This window comes from Diadema antillarum, unplaced genomic scaffold, assembly GCF_040938485.1.
Source record: "Diadema antillarum isolate AM-2024a unplaced genomic scaffold, OU_Dant_1.0 scf00000005, whole genome shotgun sequence".
Taxonomy (NCBI): domain Eukaryota; kingdom Metazoa; phylum Echinodermata; class Echinoidea; order Diadematoida; family Diadematidae; genus Diadema; species Diadema antillarum.
Window position 1 is genome coordinate 1,051,092 of NW_027270894.1, and position 18,346 is coordinate 1,069,437.

Below are 18,346 nucleotides of genomic sequence, written 5' to 3' on the forward strand. Positions count from 1 at the left end.
AAAAAAAAAAAATTACCTTACTCAGTTCAGGCTACCCATCCCATATTCATTATTTCCAAGATCTAGATCTTGTAGCTACATGGGGGGAGGGGCACCAAAATCATCAAATTGCATTTTTCGGTGAACCAACAGTGAAATTTGGTAGCCCCCCCCCCCCCCCCCCCAAATAAAGAATAACATATGAAGTTAAATCATTTGATGAAACATTAAAATGATACAATAAACCATGACAATTATCTGAAAATTAACAGGTATGACAGAGTGTGTCAAATCGCACTTCCTGTGACTAAGATTCGTAATGGTAGCCCCCCCCCCCATAAAGAATAACATATGAAGTTAAATCATTTGATGAAACATTAAAATGATACAATAAACCATGACAATTATCTGAAAATTGGCAGGTATGACAGAGTGTGTCAAATGGCACTTCCTGTGACTAAGATTCGTAAGAAATCAGAAAGTAAAACTTTAGGAGATGAAATAATTCAGTGAAACATTGAAATGAATACATACAATGTGTTGGATTAGATCTTATATCTACTTTTTTATTGGATTGAAATTCCAGTGAAAGAGAGAGAAACTAATTCGGCCAAAGTAGGCTGTAAAATAGCCTGAGTTTGGCTGTGAAAACTTATCTTGCAACCCTGGTCATGGCAGCTAAAGCTGCTTTGCATGCAGATATGAAGCATTGAGTCACCAGTTATTCTCCCTTTTTTTATGGAAAAACGCACAAAGAACAATGTGCACACTCGTGAATTCTTGATGGCCCCACCAGGCCATCAAAACACACCTTTTCTTTAATAAAAAGTGGTGGCCCAAAGTCTGTTTCTGGTGGTCCTGGACCACCGTTAATGTCGAGTCTTGTATACATAGTCGAGTCTTGTATACATAGTCTTGTAGTCTTGTATACATAAAAAAGTATTTCAAAACCCAGGCCAGTAATGTACAGAAAAGAATCAGACGAGAATATTGAATTACTTAATCTTGATTTAGTGAAGGAAGAATGGCAAGAAGTGTATCTTCAAAATAACGCCGATAAAGCTTATGATATTTTCCTAGATAAACTTTTATATTATTATTGAAAAAACATTCCTTTAGTTAAGAAAAAAACACGTAGAAAGAACAAACATCCCTGGATTACAAAAGGAATCATCAATTCAATAAAAACCCGTAATAAATTGTATAAACTGGCGATTACTACCCACAATATAAAACATTTTACAGATTACAAAAAGTATAGAAATATACTCAGTAATTTGATTCGTATTTCTCGTAAAATGTATTATTCCGATAAGTTTGATAATCAAAAGGATAACGTAAATGGCTTATGGGAAACTATATATGAAATAACAGGTAAAAATAATAAGGAAACATCGTCCTTTTTTTATAATGACAACAAAGAACTCACAAACCCTGATGAAATATCTGATGCTTTTAACTCATACTTCGTAAATATTGGCCCCCAATTAGCTTCAAAAATAAAAAACAAACATGTTCATTCAAACTTTACTGAATTTCTTCCACCAAACTGCGACAAATCCCTTTTCTTTACCCCAACAGATGAGGAAGAAATACTGGAGATTGTTAACAGATTAAAGCCAAGTAGATCTAGTGGCCATGATGAAATAAGTGTTTATATACTGAAGAAAATCATCAAACAAATAACCACACCTTTATCTTATATTTTCAATCTTTCACTGTCTTCTGGAATATGCCCAAACTCATTAAAAATTGCGAAAGTAGTTCCAATTTTCAAAAGAAAAGACGACCCTTCTCTTTTAACAAATTATAGACCAATATCTTTATTACCTAGTATTTCTAAGATTCTGGAAAAAATTATTCATAAACGCCTGTACATTTTTCTTCATGTAAATGACCTACTTATACCTAATCAGTTTGGATTTAGAAAGGGCCATTCCACCGATTTAGCTATAATTCAATTGTTAGATAAGATTACTGAATCTTTTGCAAATAAAAAACATTTTATAGGAATTTTCATGGATTTATCAAAGGCTTTTGATACCATAGATCATGATATATTAATTTACAAATTAAAAAGATATGGTATTCGTGGTTTAGCACTTTCTTGGATTATTGATTATTTATCCAACAGAAAGCAATATGTACTATTTAAGTCATCTAAATCTCCGAATTCTAATATTGTATGTGGTGTTCCCCAGGGATCAATTCTTGGCCCCCTACTGTTCCTTGTATATATTAATGATATAATAAATACATCAAAAATTCTTAAATTTATACTTTTTGCGGATGATACTAATATTTTTTACTCCCATGAGAACCTCGAAACACTATTTAATACTCTGAACACGGAAATAGACAAAGTCTCCCAATGGTTTATATGTAATAAATTATCCCTTAATGTCTCTAAAACAAATTTTATACGTTTTAAACCTACTGCTTCACAGAACATTAACAGCAGTTATAATATTGATATTGATGGATTATCCTTAACTGAAGTAAGATTTACTAAATTTTTAGGAATCACAATTGACTCAAGTTTAACTTGGAACGATCACATTCATAATATCCACACGTCTGTCTCAAGAACTGTAGGAATTTTATATCGACTGAAAAACTTCATTTCTCAAAATTCCCTGACTATTCTATACAATGCATTGATCTTACCACATATCACATACTGCAATATCGTTTGGGGAAACTGTGGCTCAACTAAAATTAATCCAATTTTTACTCTCCAAAAACGTGCTGTACGTTTGATTACCAATTCCCGTTACTTATCCCCATCCAATCCCCTATTTCGTCAACTAAAAACATTGAAAATTGAGGATCTTCACACCTTTCAAACTGCTGTTTTTATGTATAAATATACATTTAATTGTCTTCCAAAAATTTTTGATGGCTTCTTCACTCCAAATTCCACCGTTCATTCATATCCAACACGTCAGTCGTCCGATTACCATCTCGAAAACCCCAGAATCATTTTAGCTCAAAAATCATTAAAACACAATGGACGAGATATTTGGAATTCTTTACCCCCTAATTTAAATCAATGTACGTCGTTGAACATTTTCAAACGAGAACTAAAAAACACCCTCATAATCCAGTATACTTCTGACACATAAATATTCATACCACCTGGTCAACAAACACCCTAAACAATGAGTTCACGGCCATAACTGAAGTAACATTCACCTCATCACACTGATACACAAAATAACACTCAACGTACAAACCAAGATTCATCCCAACACAATGCACACCGCACTGCACCGCACTTCCTTCGCACAATTACTTCCCACTCAGTGAGTGGCAAGATTTTCTTTATGTATCTCTTCGTTGTGCCCTTTGCACAATTACCCCCCACTCAGTGAGTGGCAAGATTTTCTTTATGTATCTCTTTACCTGGGGCCATCTTCCTCGTCAAGCTTAGCTTATGATGATGGTCCCCTGCATTTCATTTTTATCATTTCCTATTGCTTCCTTTCATATATGATATTCGTTCTTGAAAAAAAAAGAAAATGTATGTAAGATCCAAACGTTACGAATATTAGCTGTGTAAATGACTATGTAAGTATTTTGTTGATTTGTTGATTTGTATTGATTTTGAAATGCAGAAATAAAAACTGAACTGAACTGAACTGAACTGAACATGTATTTATAATGTGTGCATGTGTGTGTGTGTGTGTGTGTGTGTGTGTGTGTGTGTATGCATGTAAACAGTTATTCAAATGCCAGTTGGCATTTGCAGATGTAACTTTTCAGATTTAGTCAGCAAAATTCTGCATAAATCTTTTTTTCCATGATATTTTCACTGTCTTTGACAGCAGCTGATTTGCTTTGAGTGGACACTGACACAAAACGAAAGTATTGCGTGGCAACATGACGGAGAGAGACAGGAATGTGGAGGAAGAAAGGAGAGCCATCCGGCGAAACCAGCGAGACCTGCTGGAACGGATTATCAGTAAGACCATGCAGATAGGATTTGGTATTAGATGGTAGATAAACCTGTGATAGATATAACTGACATGACAAATGCTTACAATCAAAGGATTTTTTTTTTTCTTTTTCATTACCCATTGAACTTGATGATACAAATAAAGTCAAAAGTAGATACACAAAAGTCACCTGTTCAAGAGCTAAATACAAAGTAGACAAAACAGATTCAAACCTTCATTATTATCATGTGAAGTCAGTTTATATCCTCTGTCTTATGCAGATTCATGCACAGTTGAAAGTGTCAGTCAGATGTTTATTATGAGTGTAGTATTCAGCTTTTGTGTTCCTTTGTCATTGACCATTTGCATGTAAAAAGATATTTTTTTTACCCTAATGAATTTTCACTTGGCTTTGCATGCAATATTTCAAAGGCATTTAAAATTTATATGAAATCTCATTTATGGCAGTGGTCAAACCTCAGACAAATTTCATTCAGAAGTTCTTCTTACTGTTCGTGCCCATTTATTGTTTCCTGTTTTTGTTTGTTTCTCTAAATGTTTTGAACAGGAACTGGTTCGGATTTGACCAATCCTAATTCAGACCGTTTGAATGAAGTCATGAGAGACGGCCAGAGATTGTTTGATGCAGGTCAGTGTGCAGATTTCATGGTTTCATCCTGTCGTTTTGTGATCATCTCCCGTATTTCATTGCGAGTTCAATCGTGTGCAAGCCACTGGAATGTGTCTTCGGTTAAGTGCATTGATCGCATTCAGCGTTAATTTACTATGACAATTTGAACACAGTTTTGAAGACATCTGAAGCCCCATGTACGTATTGAACTTCCACTGTATCTGCCTGTAGTTTATAATTTGTACTTTTATTTTGGTTCCATTGCTAACCCAGGCATGACCTCTATCTCAAAGCACTCATTATCTAGTGTATAGATGTTATGTAAATATCAGTCAATATGAGTCTTTAATCCCATGTACCATGTAGTGAAGACCATTAAAGCAGTCTTTCAAGTGACTTTTTCATGTTAGCCATCCCATTCCATGTCCACAATAAATTGGTCTCTGCTAACCCCCCCCCCCCCCTTCCCAACAAACTTAACTTCACAAAATGTACAGCAGAGTATGGGGTAGAATTTCACAAGTTTCAAACAGATCAATTTTCCTAAGGTACACCAGAGAGAGAGAGAAAAAAAAAAGAGAAAATGTATTGTGTTTGTGTGTGTACATATATAGCACTCATAAATCATATTTGATAGTTCTAAAGAATGAGAGAACATTTTGTAACTACGATAGAAATATATGTTTTAGAATTAAGATATATTCAGATTTCAATTTGTTTATGAATGCTATTTACTTATTTTTTTGTGATTAAGCATCTGTAATGGTTGATTATATTCTTGTATTATGTATTAAAAAGGTATATTCTGATTCTCAATTTATTTCTGAATTTCCTTTTCATACATAAATGAAATACAAAGTCAATTGAACAAACTAATTGAGCACAGTATTATTTGAATCTGACAGTTAAAACGTATATCATTCTGTAGTTCATTTCTTTTGATAATGTGACATGAGTCTTGTATGCATTTTTTCTTTTTTTTTTTCTTTTTTGTGCCTTGTGTCTTCTGCTTATTCCAGGTAACAACATAGGCTTTGCATTTTACATTGTTTAGTAACATAATAATAATGAAAAAAACAACAACATTGAATTGCCCCGCCCCCCCCCAAAAAAAAAACCCAAAACAACAACAACACTAATGAGATGTCTACCCAAACTTACTACACTCCGTTTCTACAGTAACCCAGCTAGAAAATGTCGCGGCAACGTCAGAGACGGTCCTGGATGCACAGATTCTCAGTACAGTCTCCAGCCTGGCCGTACAGAGAGCCAAGAAAGTCCACGTGGATGACAAATTTGATCCCAATGTTTTCATGGAAAAATTGGTGAGTATATAGTCAGCATAAAATGCTATTGATTTCCATGACTGAGACCATACCCTGTATCACTACTCATGTAGCGAATGAGCGCCGAGCCTTCACAATGAAAGATTGTGTCGCTCCTAGTGTTGTGTTGTCTTGAATGTTATTACAAGGTGTAGAAGTTTGAAGTTGTCTCCAATTGTGACAGAAGTACTGTACAGTAGCTTTAGAGTTTCCATGTTATCTCTGAACTGTCACCTAATGGTACTGTGGATCTGTTTCCTATGTGGTCAGTCAGTTCAGCTAAAAACCACGAGACTGTTTAGGCAGCATTTATTTTTAAGGGCAATGATATAAAGAGAGTACATAGAAAATTTCACAAGATCTTGATTTTTTTATAAAAGGCACACATTCCTTCAACTTTTTAATTGACATATGTCGAGGGTAATATTGGTACCCTCACCTTCTGAAAGAGGTAAGTCAAGGGCTCTTTCATTATGCTAGTAACATGAAAATATGATGAATTCTCTATATATTTTCATTACAGGATTATTGTTTCTCTACTTGGACATCACAAATTGTTGTAGTCTTATTCAGCGATAACGAGAAGTGGTTGTGTCCCTATTGTGACATCATGAATTGTAGTCTTATCCAGTGATAACGGCATATAGTTTTAACTTAAACTTTAAAACTTCATCACTTTTGCACAGATCATCCAAGTCTCCCAAAACTTTTATGTTTATGCTTGATGGAGCCCAATTTGGCAATGTGTGATTTGAAGTATAGATTTGGGCAGGGGGCTTTCCAGGGCCCCATTTTATAAAAAAATGATATGATAGCAAATTTTGCTGGAATGACAGTTGTCATGGTAATGACAAGAATCCAACTTTCTGATTGGCTGTTGCCATGGGAAGTCACCATTCCAGCAAGAGTTGCCATCCTAACATCTTTTATGAAACGGGGCCAAGATGTTAAATGCCGTTGATGTGATCCAGGGTTTTGACATTGTCCTCAAAAATTTTTGGGCGTGTGATCTATTGCAGAGAACCTTCATGGGAGGAAGGAGAATGGATAACGCTCGTCCCATGGACATCGAGGAGGCTGGTTGGTCAAGACTAGGTAACCAGGTGTCCACGTGTTTCAAGAGAGCCTCCGCCTTACACTTCATGTAAGTAACATGTGACTCATACCTGGCTCTCACAAAAAATATCAGACTCCGAATCTAAAAAATTCTAAATCCAAAGTTGACCCCTAAGACATGTTCGCAGGCCTGATAGAAATCCACTTGTGTAGCTTTTTGTTGGTTTTGTGATGCACAGTCATATGTCATTATGCATCAGTTAGCTAATAATTATTCTAGTCTGATCCAGTCAAGAGACGTTCAGCTGAACAGCATATTTTTGATGGCATAGCATAACAAACTAGAAATGTCGCTATGGCGACTGGTGTATGCCTCTGCCATTATGCATGGTTCTCCTAATAGGTCTATAGTACAATGTCTTGACAATGTGTGATGACAGTTTCACACAATTGGCAAAATATTAAAATGACGGGTTTGCCACAAATGTGCTGACTGTTCACTTTCCTAGAACTAGATTCAATTGGATGAATGATTAAAACGTCAGAGTGCAGGTATTTGGGGGAACTGATGATTTTTACTTGACTTTTGACCCTTTTATAAGTTTATGCATTGAGTAATTTTCAAGGTATTGAGAAAAAGTATAATTTCAGTATCAAATGGTAAAATAGTATTATCTAAACCTGGCCTTTGACCTTTGACCCCACAGTTCCAAAGAGAATCACTGTTAGGTAGAACATGCATGAATATGTAAGTTTCATGATAATACCTTGAGTTACTTTTGAGATATGGAGGAAGAAGTGCAATTTAGCACTTTCACTTGACCTTTGACCGTTTAACTTTTGACCTTTTGGCAAGAAACTTCCCACAGAATATATATTGGGTTATACATGCATACATCAAGTTTTAAAGGGAAGGTAAACCCAAAGAGCAATGTGGATTGAGTAAAAGCAGCAACATTAGTAGAACACATCAGTGAAAGTTTGAGGAAAATCGGACAATCGATGCAAAAGTTATGAATTTTTAAAGTTTTGATGTTGGAACCGCTGGATGAGGAGACTACTAGAGGATATGACGTATGAGTGGACAACAATACAAAGAAAATATAAAGGAAATTCAACAAAAATTCACTTTTCTAGAATTATGAAAGAGCAATGGACCAACCGCTTTCAGAAAGCAGGGGGAATAATGTCAATATCAAGTTGATGGAATATGTAATTTTCATGGAAAATGGATTTTTGTAGAATTTTCTTTATATTTTCTTGGTATTGTTGTCCACTCATACGTCATAACCTCTAGTAGTCTCCTCATCCAGCAGTTCCAACACCAAAACTTTAACAATTCATAACTTTTGCATCGATTGTCCGATTTTCTTCAAACTTTCACTGATGTGTTCTACCAATGTTGCTGCTTTCACTCAATCCACATTGCTCTTGGGGTTTATCTTCCCTTTAAAAAAATCCTTCAGGCATTGCATAAATATAAGGAAAGTAGTGATATTTTGAGGAGTTGACCTTGACCTTTGACCCCCTGACCTTTGACCCATGACCCCCAACTTCCCTGTAGATAATCACTGCCCATCGGTACATGCATATATACTAAGTTCCATGAAGATACCTTGAACCATTTGCGAGATATGGAGAAAAACATGAAATTTCAACCTTTTTTTCACAAAATAACCTGTGACCTTTGACCTTTGACCCCGTGACCCTAAAATCCAAGAAAGTATTATCCCCCCAGGATATACCCTCATACCAAGTTTGATGCAAAACCACCTCACGGTTCTTGAGATATCGACAAAAACAGAACGGGACGGACGTACGAACGGACGACCCGAAAGCATAATGCCTCTGGCCACTTCGTTGGCGGAGGCATAAAAAGTGCTCCATGAAAGTATTTTGTTAAATTGATATATTTCTCTCATTTCACAACCACTATCTCCATCCTACTCTCTTTTCCGCCCTCCCTCTCTATTTTTCTTATCTGTCCTTCTATCTATCAGGGGTACATACGAAATAGAGGCTCCCAAAAAACGTGTGGTCAACAGAAACAAGAAAGCAGAAGAACCAACAGGTCCCGCTGTCGTGCCAGTACAGGTAAAATTCACCTGTTATTGGTACTTTTTAGCTCACCAGAGCCAAAGGCTCAAGTGAGCTATTGCGATCGCTCTTCATCCAGCGTCCGGCATGCGTTGTGCGTCGTCTGTCGTCCGTCGTGCATTGTGCGCGGTGTGAGGGATCCAAAATGTGGACCTAAATTGCACATTTTCATCTTCTTGCTGAAAACAACATAATGGATTTTCACCAAACTTGGCAAGTAACTTTCCAAGGGGGATAGGATCTCAAAGTGTGTGAATGGGCACCATGCTTTACTTGGGGGCCCCTGGGGGCCCAAACCTCCTAAATTTAGGAATGTTCAATAATATTATTCTCTAGAATCAGAAGTGATAGAGCTTTAAGTCTTTTTTTTTCCAAACTGCAAAGTCCAACATTCTATAAAGTACAATGTACTTGGCAGGTATTTTTACCAGTGTGATGGAATATGCAAATGGACACCATGCCCCCAGCTCTCAAAGCTGCTCCCGCCCCAAGTTTCCGATGTTCTCAGGTAAGAGTCTGCAAGAATGCATGGAAGGTGAACGTACGATACTCAGGTGAGCACGAGATCCCCAGGTCTCTTGTTTAAAAGCTGTTATTTTTGCATAGAGATATTATCGCGAATGAGGAAGTCAATAATATTTTGCGTGAGATGCTTTTGTGATTTGACACCAAGACTATTGTAAGTGCACTAATTAGGGCCTACTACTAGTATCCAAATTTGATGTGATTAAGACCAGGTGGCAATATTTTTGCATGTTGTTAAATTCACAACCCAATCCGTGAAAATAACCCTCAAAGAATATAACAGCTTTTACAGTACTTTTCCAGTGGCTACTTTAGTCTTTAACTACTAATTTTACTGCATTTTTCTACAACTTCTACAGCTACTTGAAGTAATGATTATACTGTCACTACAGTTTCTACAATTTAAGCTTTTACCACCACTTCTACTACAGTAGTACCACTGCTACTGCTGTTACATTGTATTTTTACTACTGCTAAGATGACAACCCTCCCCCTACTTTTCCTATTTTTCAAAGGATTCAAAAGAAATTTGTCACGCATGCTGAGCTTAGTATTAAAGGACAAGTTCACCTTCATAAACATAAGGATTGAGAGAATGTAGCAATATTAGTAGAACACATCATTGAAAGTTTGAGGAAAATCAGACAATCCGTTCAAAAGTTATGATTTTTTGAAGTTTTTGTGCGGTACCCGCTGGATGAGAAGACTACTGCAGTGTATGAATAACTTAGATGTCACATGCGTACAACAATATAAGGAAAATATAAAGAGAATTTCACAAAATTCGATCTTTTGAAAAAAGTACACATTCCCCTGACTCGTTACCGATACATGTTATGGGTAATATTATTCCCCCTGCCCTTAGAAAGAGGCAAGTCAATTGCTCTTTTATTATGCGAAAAAAGTGAAAATATGTTGAATTTTCTTTTATATTTTCTTTATACTGTTGTACGCATATGACTCACAAGCTGTAGTAGTCTCCTCATCCAGCGGTTCCAACACAAAAATTTAAAAAATTCATAACTTTTGCATCGATTGTCCAATTTTCCTCAAACTTTCACTGATGTGTTCTACTAATATTGTTGCATTTTCTCAATCCTTATGTTTATGAAGGTGAACTTGTCCTTTAAGTTGTGCAAGACAAGCTTTCCAGTAGTAGTGGAAAGTGCATTGCCATGGTAACAACACATTTCACCAAAATGAGGTAAAAATTCTTGTAGATTGAGCTACTTAAGTTTTTCAGCAATTGGCAAGAAACTTGGCACACATGAATAACTAGATGTTTTTCTCTTCCTTTCTCTATGTTTATCTGTATATTTCTCTTTTATTACCTCCGCCAAGGGAGGAGGTTATGTTTTCATCGGCGATAGTTTGTTTGTTTATTGGTTTGTCTGTGTGCAAAATAACTGAAAAAGGTGTGCACCAATTTGGATAAAACCTACAGGAAAGGTTGAAAATGACAAAGTAACAGATGATTAAATTTTGGTAGTGATCCGAGAATTCTTGTGGATTTTATAAAGGCTTTTCAATATTTTGGTAGGTAGGGTCAGTGCCCTTGGGAGTTACAGCTGCACATTTTCTAGGTTTTCATACGCAAAGTAAAGTGTGTGCTCTAATTTCTGCTAAGGCGAGGTGCGCCGTGCAGCTGGAAGTTGATGACGTAACAAAAGGCTTCTATATTGGGAAATTGGGCAACTTTCAGCATGCATGCATTTATGGGTGGAAATCACTGATCTCTATAGAAGAACAAGATCAATGGTGGAAATGAGCTGCTTGGCAGAGGTCTGCACTCTCAGAGTGCTTCTCTAGTTTTGTCTATCACTCAACCTATCTATCTAGGGATCTTGGAAGGAAGAAGTTTGCATGTTGGTGTACATAACATATGCTTGGTTTGCGGTTCACCATGTGTGAGTCCTGAAAAGGACTGTTGGAATGAAAGGAGATATGAGATGATAGGGGAGGAAGAAGAAGCGAGAAAGGAGAGCGAGCAAGAGTATTCTGTCTAGAGAGTGTGATAGTCCTGAAAAGGACTGTGAACCAGAGAAGAGTATGGAGCAAGGAGAAAGGACTCGATGTTTCGGACAGTTGACTGTCCGTCCTCAGGAGTGAGTAAAGGCTGGAGATGCAGGAGATTAAGTAGGCATGATGTGGACGTGGGTGTAGCTGGGGTGGCAGTCGCGGTGCGTATGCGGACGTGGGTGTAGCCGGGGTGGCAGTCGTAGTGCGTATGCGGACTTGGGTGTAGCCGGGGTGGCAGTCGTGGTGCATATGCGGACGTGAGTGTAGACTGTTTGGGGTAGTACGTGTGAGTGGGCTGAGGTTGTAACGGGAAACCTGATTGACTCTGCCCTCTTTCTCTCCCTCCCCCCCCCCCCCCTTCCTGCGGAGCAGGTGAAGTCGACGGGGAAGAGGCAGGAAGAGGTGACCAACAAAGTGGAGAGGATGGTCGGTATTCTGCGTCAGGTCACACAAGGGGACGCAGATCCCGACGACTATGTTCCCATCTCTTACTTTGAGTTTGTCATTGATCCCCATTCCTTCAGCCACACGGTCGAAAATATCTTCCATCTATCATTTGTCCTAAAGGTACGTAGTAACAGATTTGTTATAATTCTTTTTCGCGTTGTATCTTTTTATGCCTCCGCCACGAAGTTGCATTGATATAGTAGCTGTAGGTACTAAGCTGCTCTCAAAGTACCTCTTTGGTTAAAGAATTTGGGCCAGTTCATTTTTCATTAAGTCTGATGCAATGTTTGGGGAATACAGTTAACCAACTAGAGATTGTAATTTGTCATCACTGACAAATTAAGGTGATCCGACTTTTTTTAATCAATGATTCGAGTCCTGATACTGCAAAGTCTCAGCTACAACATATCAAATTCTGAGAGAAATTCACCGAAGCATAAGTAAGATAGTGCTCGATAAAGAGTCATGTCAATTTTCACATCTAAAAAATTCCCTCCCATAGAGATAACACGTCATAGCGAAGATAGAAAAAGAAGTACATATGACCTTTGACCCCACTTTGCACAGACAAGATGGCATCTGAGCAAAAAGTGATTATTTTATGAAATGATCCCTGTAACATGGTCTTTACGTGTGCAAAATATGGGAAAGATAGGACATGCATTCACCAAGATACAGGATGAAACATTTATGACCTTTGACCCTAATTTACATACCCAAGATGATGTCCGATCAAGTAGTTATTATTTTATGAAATAATGTACGTGACATGAACTAGACATGTGCAAAATATGAGGGTGATAAAGGCTGTTTTTCTTGAGTTATTGTAAAGAAAGTTGCAGAAAGAAAAGAATATCTCAATACATCGAAGATAAGCTTTAATTTCAACCAGGTTTTTCGACATGATGCCGACGTCGTATGAAAAAACGGAGAACACACTTACGATAGCCCAAATTCTCAGCTACAATATATTAAAATCTTGGAGAAATTCACCGAAGGGTAATTGAGCTAGTGCTCGATAAAGACAATCATGTCAATTTTCACATCTAGAAAAATTCCCTCCCGTAGAGATAACACGTCATAACGAAGATACAGAAAGATGTGCATATGACCTTTGACCCCACTTTGCTCAGAGAAGATGGCATCGGAGCAAAATGTGATTATTTTGTGAAATGATGGTTGTAACATGGTCTTTACGTGTGCAAAATATGGGAAAGATAGGACATGTATTCACTAAGATACAAGATGAAACATTTATGACCTTTGACCCTAATTTACATACCCAAGATGATGTCCGATCAAGTAGTTGTTATTTTATGAAATAATTTACGTGACATGAACTAAGCATGTGCAAAATATGGTGTTGATAAGGTTTTTTTTTTTGAGTTATTGCAAAGAAAGTTGCAGAAAGAAAAGAATATCTCAATACATCGAAGATAAGCTTAAATTTCAACCAAGTTTTTCGACGTGATGCCGACGTCGTATGAGAAAACAGAGAGCACACTCGCGATAGCCCAAAGTCTCAGCTACAACATATTAAAATCTGGGAGAAATTCACCGAAGCATATGTGAGCTAGTGCTCGAAAAAGGGAGTCATGTCAATTTTCATTTCCAGAAAAACTACACTCCCATAGAGATTACACGTAAACTGGTCAAATTTGACAAGATTACATTCAATCCATTTTTACGAGGTGATGCCGTCATCCAATCAGAATATTGTTATTATAATAATGAAAGAACATTTAATAAGCTACAACATACTGAAATCTGGGTGAAAATTGGCAAAGGATAAGTGAGATACGCTCGAGTAAACTTGAAATTTGATGACGTCATTTTGAAAATTTACTTTTTTTACTTTATTAAGAAATTTGATATCTTTTAATCATTTTGTCAGCATTGCCACCCCATGAAATGACATGTACAACTCATCAGTTTTCAGAATATGTAAAGAAAATGGGGGGTCACCGTTCATCCTGACGAGTAAAGTCGGATTTAAAATTGGCGATTTTTTGGCATAGTTGCACTGTATAGCGCCATTGACGCGCGCGCGGAATTTCAACTTTGACGGGCCCGTATGACGTCATATTGGGTCGGATTGACTTGAAACTTGGTAGAAATATTCCTTGACATTTCAGACATCCGATCCGTGTGAAAAAACGGGAAATTTCTATGACATATGAGCTGTGCATGCGTATATGTGCGCGCGCGTACGCGTCCGTCAAATTTTTTCAATTTTTCAAAAAATGCTTCAAATGGTCTGAAACGTATGCAAAAAAATTTTGAGCTCGATTGGAGCATACAAGTATTTTAACGTACGCGCACGTCTTAACGATGGGATGAATTTTGAAAACATGAGTAGAATTCCCTTGAATTGAACTTTATGTGACGTAAATTTCATTGAAAAATTCTATTCCATTAATGAGATATGAATGAGAATGTGTTTTCATATACTGACGCCATAGTGACGTCATGGTCGACTGATCACAATGATTTTACTAGATCTGTCGTCTTTGGGACACGATACATATATGGTATAAGTTTGAACTTGATAGGCATTGCACTTTCTGAGCTAACCTCTGCACAACTTTTGCGGAGAAATAAAGAAAGAATCAGTACAGATACAGAAGGTGATCCGAAGGATACTCGGATCACCTAATTAAGTAATGAAACGATGAAACACTCGCACTGTCATGGTACGGAGTCTCCTAGTGTGGCTGGGCCAGGCGGTACGCACCAGCATGACGTAGCACACACCCGCACGAAGTGGCACGCTGAGACCCAGTGCAATGAGCTTGCCAGTGTAGTATTACTTATGTGCTTGACTGTATGTACTACCTTTGATGTTTTGGATTTTGATACAGTGCACTCCCGTTACAACGAACACGGTTATAACGAAATTTCGTTATAATGAAGTAAATCTTCTGGTCCCAAAATTATCACCATTAAAGTCTATGGTACAAAATTCGCTTATAACGAACACGGTTATAGCGAAATTTCCGTTATAACGAAGTCTTTTCCGAGCGCCACAGACAAAGGAAAACAAAAGAAATGTGCTCCGTTATAACGAAATGCGAATTGCTTTCGAAAATACTTAGCAGAACAAATATTTATAGCGTCTCTGCATGGGTGTTTGCTCCTTGTGTCACGCACAGTTTCTGAGGGGAACTTGCGTTTATCATTGTAATACAGTTATCCCATCACATTTCACATAGCTTTCCAGTGTATGATGAGTATTTAGCAAACATAATATGATATATATACGTGGTTCCTTGTTTTCGTTATATATTGTTTTTGTTCGGTTATAACGGAATTTCATTATAACGATAACGAAAGAAAACTGCCGGTCCCGAGCATTTCGTTATAACGGGAGTGCACTGTAGTCGTTGATCATATTATATCATTTTAGATAGATCTTATCACTTTCTGATCATGTTGCGTCAATCCAGGATGGCCATGCAGAGATTAAATTGGATGAGGATGGCCTTCCCGTCATCATACCTGCCAAACCTCACATGGAGGAGCGGAGTGGGAGCAGGATCCTGAGGAAGCAAGTCCTGGTCTCCATCGATGTGGAGCAATGGAAGGTTAGTCCTTACTCTGATGGGAAGTTGCAATTTGTAGTAACATATGGTATGTAATAATACAGTCTTTTTTATCCAGAGTAGCCTCTTCAGTGCTGCCACTGCTCTGCCAGAGGGCCCTGCCATTATTGTTCCCCCTTATGTAGGAGTAGTTTGGACTGAACATAGTGAAACCAATACAATACTGTAAAACACGATATATTTGCGGCATGAAAATTTTATGAATTGCCACTGGCATCCATTGCATATTGTGTAGGCAAGAACTTTCGCATGCAATTTAATTTCGCAAATGCTGGCATTTCGCGAATGTTGGTGCTCGCGAAATTCTCGAAATTAAAATGTATGCGAACATTCCTCATTTTACAGTATTATTAATGCTTGAGCAAAATATATTTAAAACATAAATAAAAAGTTAATAACAAAAGCAGTGATAAAGAAACAGAAAACTTTGATCAAGAATAGTGTGCACAGTGAATGTGAAATTAAGCAAATAGTAAAAAGAACATTTACACATGACATCATTCTAAAAGCGGATAAAACTGGAGTGAGCTTGGCCATGTAGAAGGCTGTCGAGCTTGCTTGGTGACGACTTATGGAAGTCTTGATGTAATGCCTTCTGTTTTTTTTTTTCTGCAGTTGAGTGTGCTGATTATGCTTTAATACCTCATGACCTTCATGAATATAAGTTCCACGAGTACCGGGTAACACCATCATTGTCACAAAGCTTCACTCTCATACTTGGCTAGATTACTGTAAAACAAGGAATGTTCATGTGCATTTTAATTTCGCGAGAGCTGAGATTCGTGAAATTAAAATGCACACAAAAATTCTAGTCCAAACTAGGCCTATATACGTTAAATGCCAGTGGCAATTCTCAAATATTTCATGCTGCGAATAAGGCCGTCGGGTCCGATTCGCGGAAATTTCATGCAACGAATATACGTGTATCATGTTTTACAGTAAATGTGTTACCATGGGAGTATGGTTAGATAGTAGCTATATGGCATAGACATATACTGACATTTTTTGCTGGTAATGTTGTTCTTTGAACATTACTTTGCTTAATAACAGACACAAATGTTGGAACCAGTATTGCAGATAGAGATAAATATCTTGTCCCTTGTCAGATTGACATAAATGCCAAAATGTTGGCAGTACACACTTGTTTAGAGTGTAGTCCCACCTATGCATATTGTTTGTTCCCTTGATTTAAAGCTATGAATGGGAACCTTGCTTAGAGTTTACAAACACAAGCATGGCATCATGTTTGTTTTGGAAAAAAAAAACACACATACAAAAACAGAACAAAACATACATGTATTTATGGACTTGAATAAGAATGTGGTGAAGAAAAAAGCACAATCGAAGTGAAGAATATGTCTTTTCTTTACCCTTCCCCCTTCTTTTTTGTTTCTCTTTAGAAATTGATAGAGGCATTTGAAATCACGGAGGCACTAATTCCTTCAGAAGAGCAAAACGGGCATTTTTGAGTCCTATCCAGCAACTCCGCTCCACTCTGCCCGGCTACCCACTTTGGGGAAGGGTCAACGGCCACACATTCCTTCTGACATTCAAAGTTTGTGCCATCTTACCTCTGAGCAGCTGATTGAAGAGGTGTGTCTGTCCCTCTAAAGAGTATTCCATCAACAAGGAGTACTAATGCTTGGAATTGGTTGCTCCCCTTACTGCACTTGTAATGCGAGTGTTTCTATACATCATGCTGCTGTGTCAAGCAGCATAGCATTCCTCTTCCGTGCATATTTTGTTGTTGCTGATTTTTTTTTTTTTAATGTGCTTCTGTTTATGCAGGGGTGTGAGATACCTTGGTATGGTAGTTTGTTGTTGTTGTTTTTTTTCTACTATAGTTACATGTTCTATTTTAGAAACAAACTGTGTTCAATGAATTAAAAGGAGAAGTCAATGGCAATGGAGATTGTCTGTGTACATTCTGCCCTGGGGAAAGGGCTTGGTAAGCTTTAGAGTTTCTTTCTATATTGCAATAGTACAGAGATGATAAGATTCAAGACAAACTCAGGAGTCTCGAATAACTTTCATATGAAAGAAGACGTTTTGAGTAATGTTGAATACTCTTCAGTGGTAGTGAGAAATTCCCCTCTAAAAATGCAAATATGTATCCACTGTGACCATCGCAGTCTATTGTCAGAATAGTGCTTTTTTGCCCATCAGTAACTTGGTACTATTTGTAGAAATCTGATGTATTTTCCCCACTTTTGTTGATGCATGTTAAGAGCCGCTCTTGGACATATTAATTGTGCCTTAATCATACCACATTGTTTGTGCCTTATTAGAATCATAGCACATTGTGTGCACATTCTATATGTGAACAGAAATTTTTACATACTGGCTTTTTGTAATTGTCTTTTCATGTTCATGATTATAGTGGTAGTACAGTCACACTAGTTTGAGCACACAATGCAGTATATTGTGTGATGGAGAGTTGATATTATGATGGTTTCTTCCTGTTTGAAGATAATGTGTGGTAAACCTTTGCAGTAGTCGACATCAGGTAAGTCAACACACTGCATAATAGCTAATGCAATGAAAAAGCCCAGATATATTTTCCACTGAAATTTTACATGTAGGTCAACATTTACAAGTGAACAGATTGCCTTTGTCAGCATGATTTCTTGGTCTCAACTTAGAAAATCCTGTGTTACGCCAACTGGTACTTTCGCCGTGATAAACACGGAAGACATGAAAGTAAAATTACTGAGCGTTACATACTGT

At 37.3% G+C, this 18,346-nt stretch overlaps 1 protein-coding gene across 1 annotated transcript; it reads left to right on the top strand.

Moving 5' to 3' along the window:
- The first annotated feature begins 4,535 nt into the window (after positions 1-4,535).
- LOC139712759 (non-structural maintenance of chromosomes element 4 homolog A-like) lies at positions 4,536-17,283 on the top strand. Its single transcript, XM_071624587.1, has 7 exons — positions 4,536-4,566; positions 5,728-5,873; positions 6,893-7,017; positions 8,930-9,023; positions 11,943-12,137; positions 15,464-15,601; positions 17,020-17,283. The coding sequence occupies exons 1-7, from the start codon at positions 4,536-4,538 to the stop codon at positions 17,086-17,088; spliced, it is 798 nt and encodes a 265-aa protein (XP_071480688.1). The 3' UTR covers positions 17,089-17,283.
- The last annotated feature ends 1,063 nt before the right edge of the window (positions 17,284-18,346 follow it).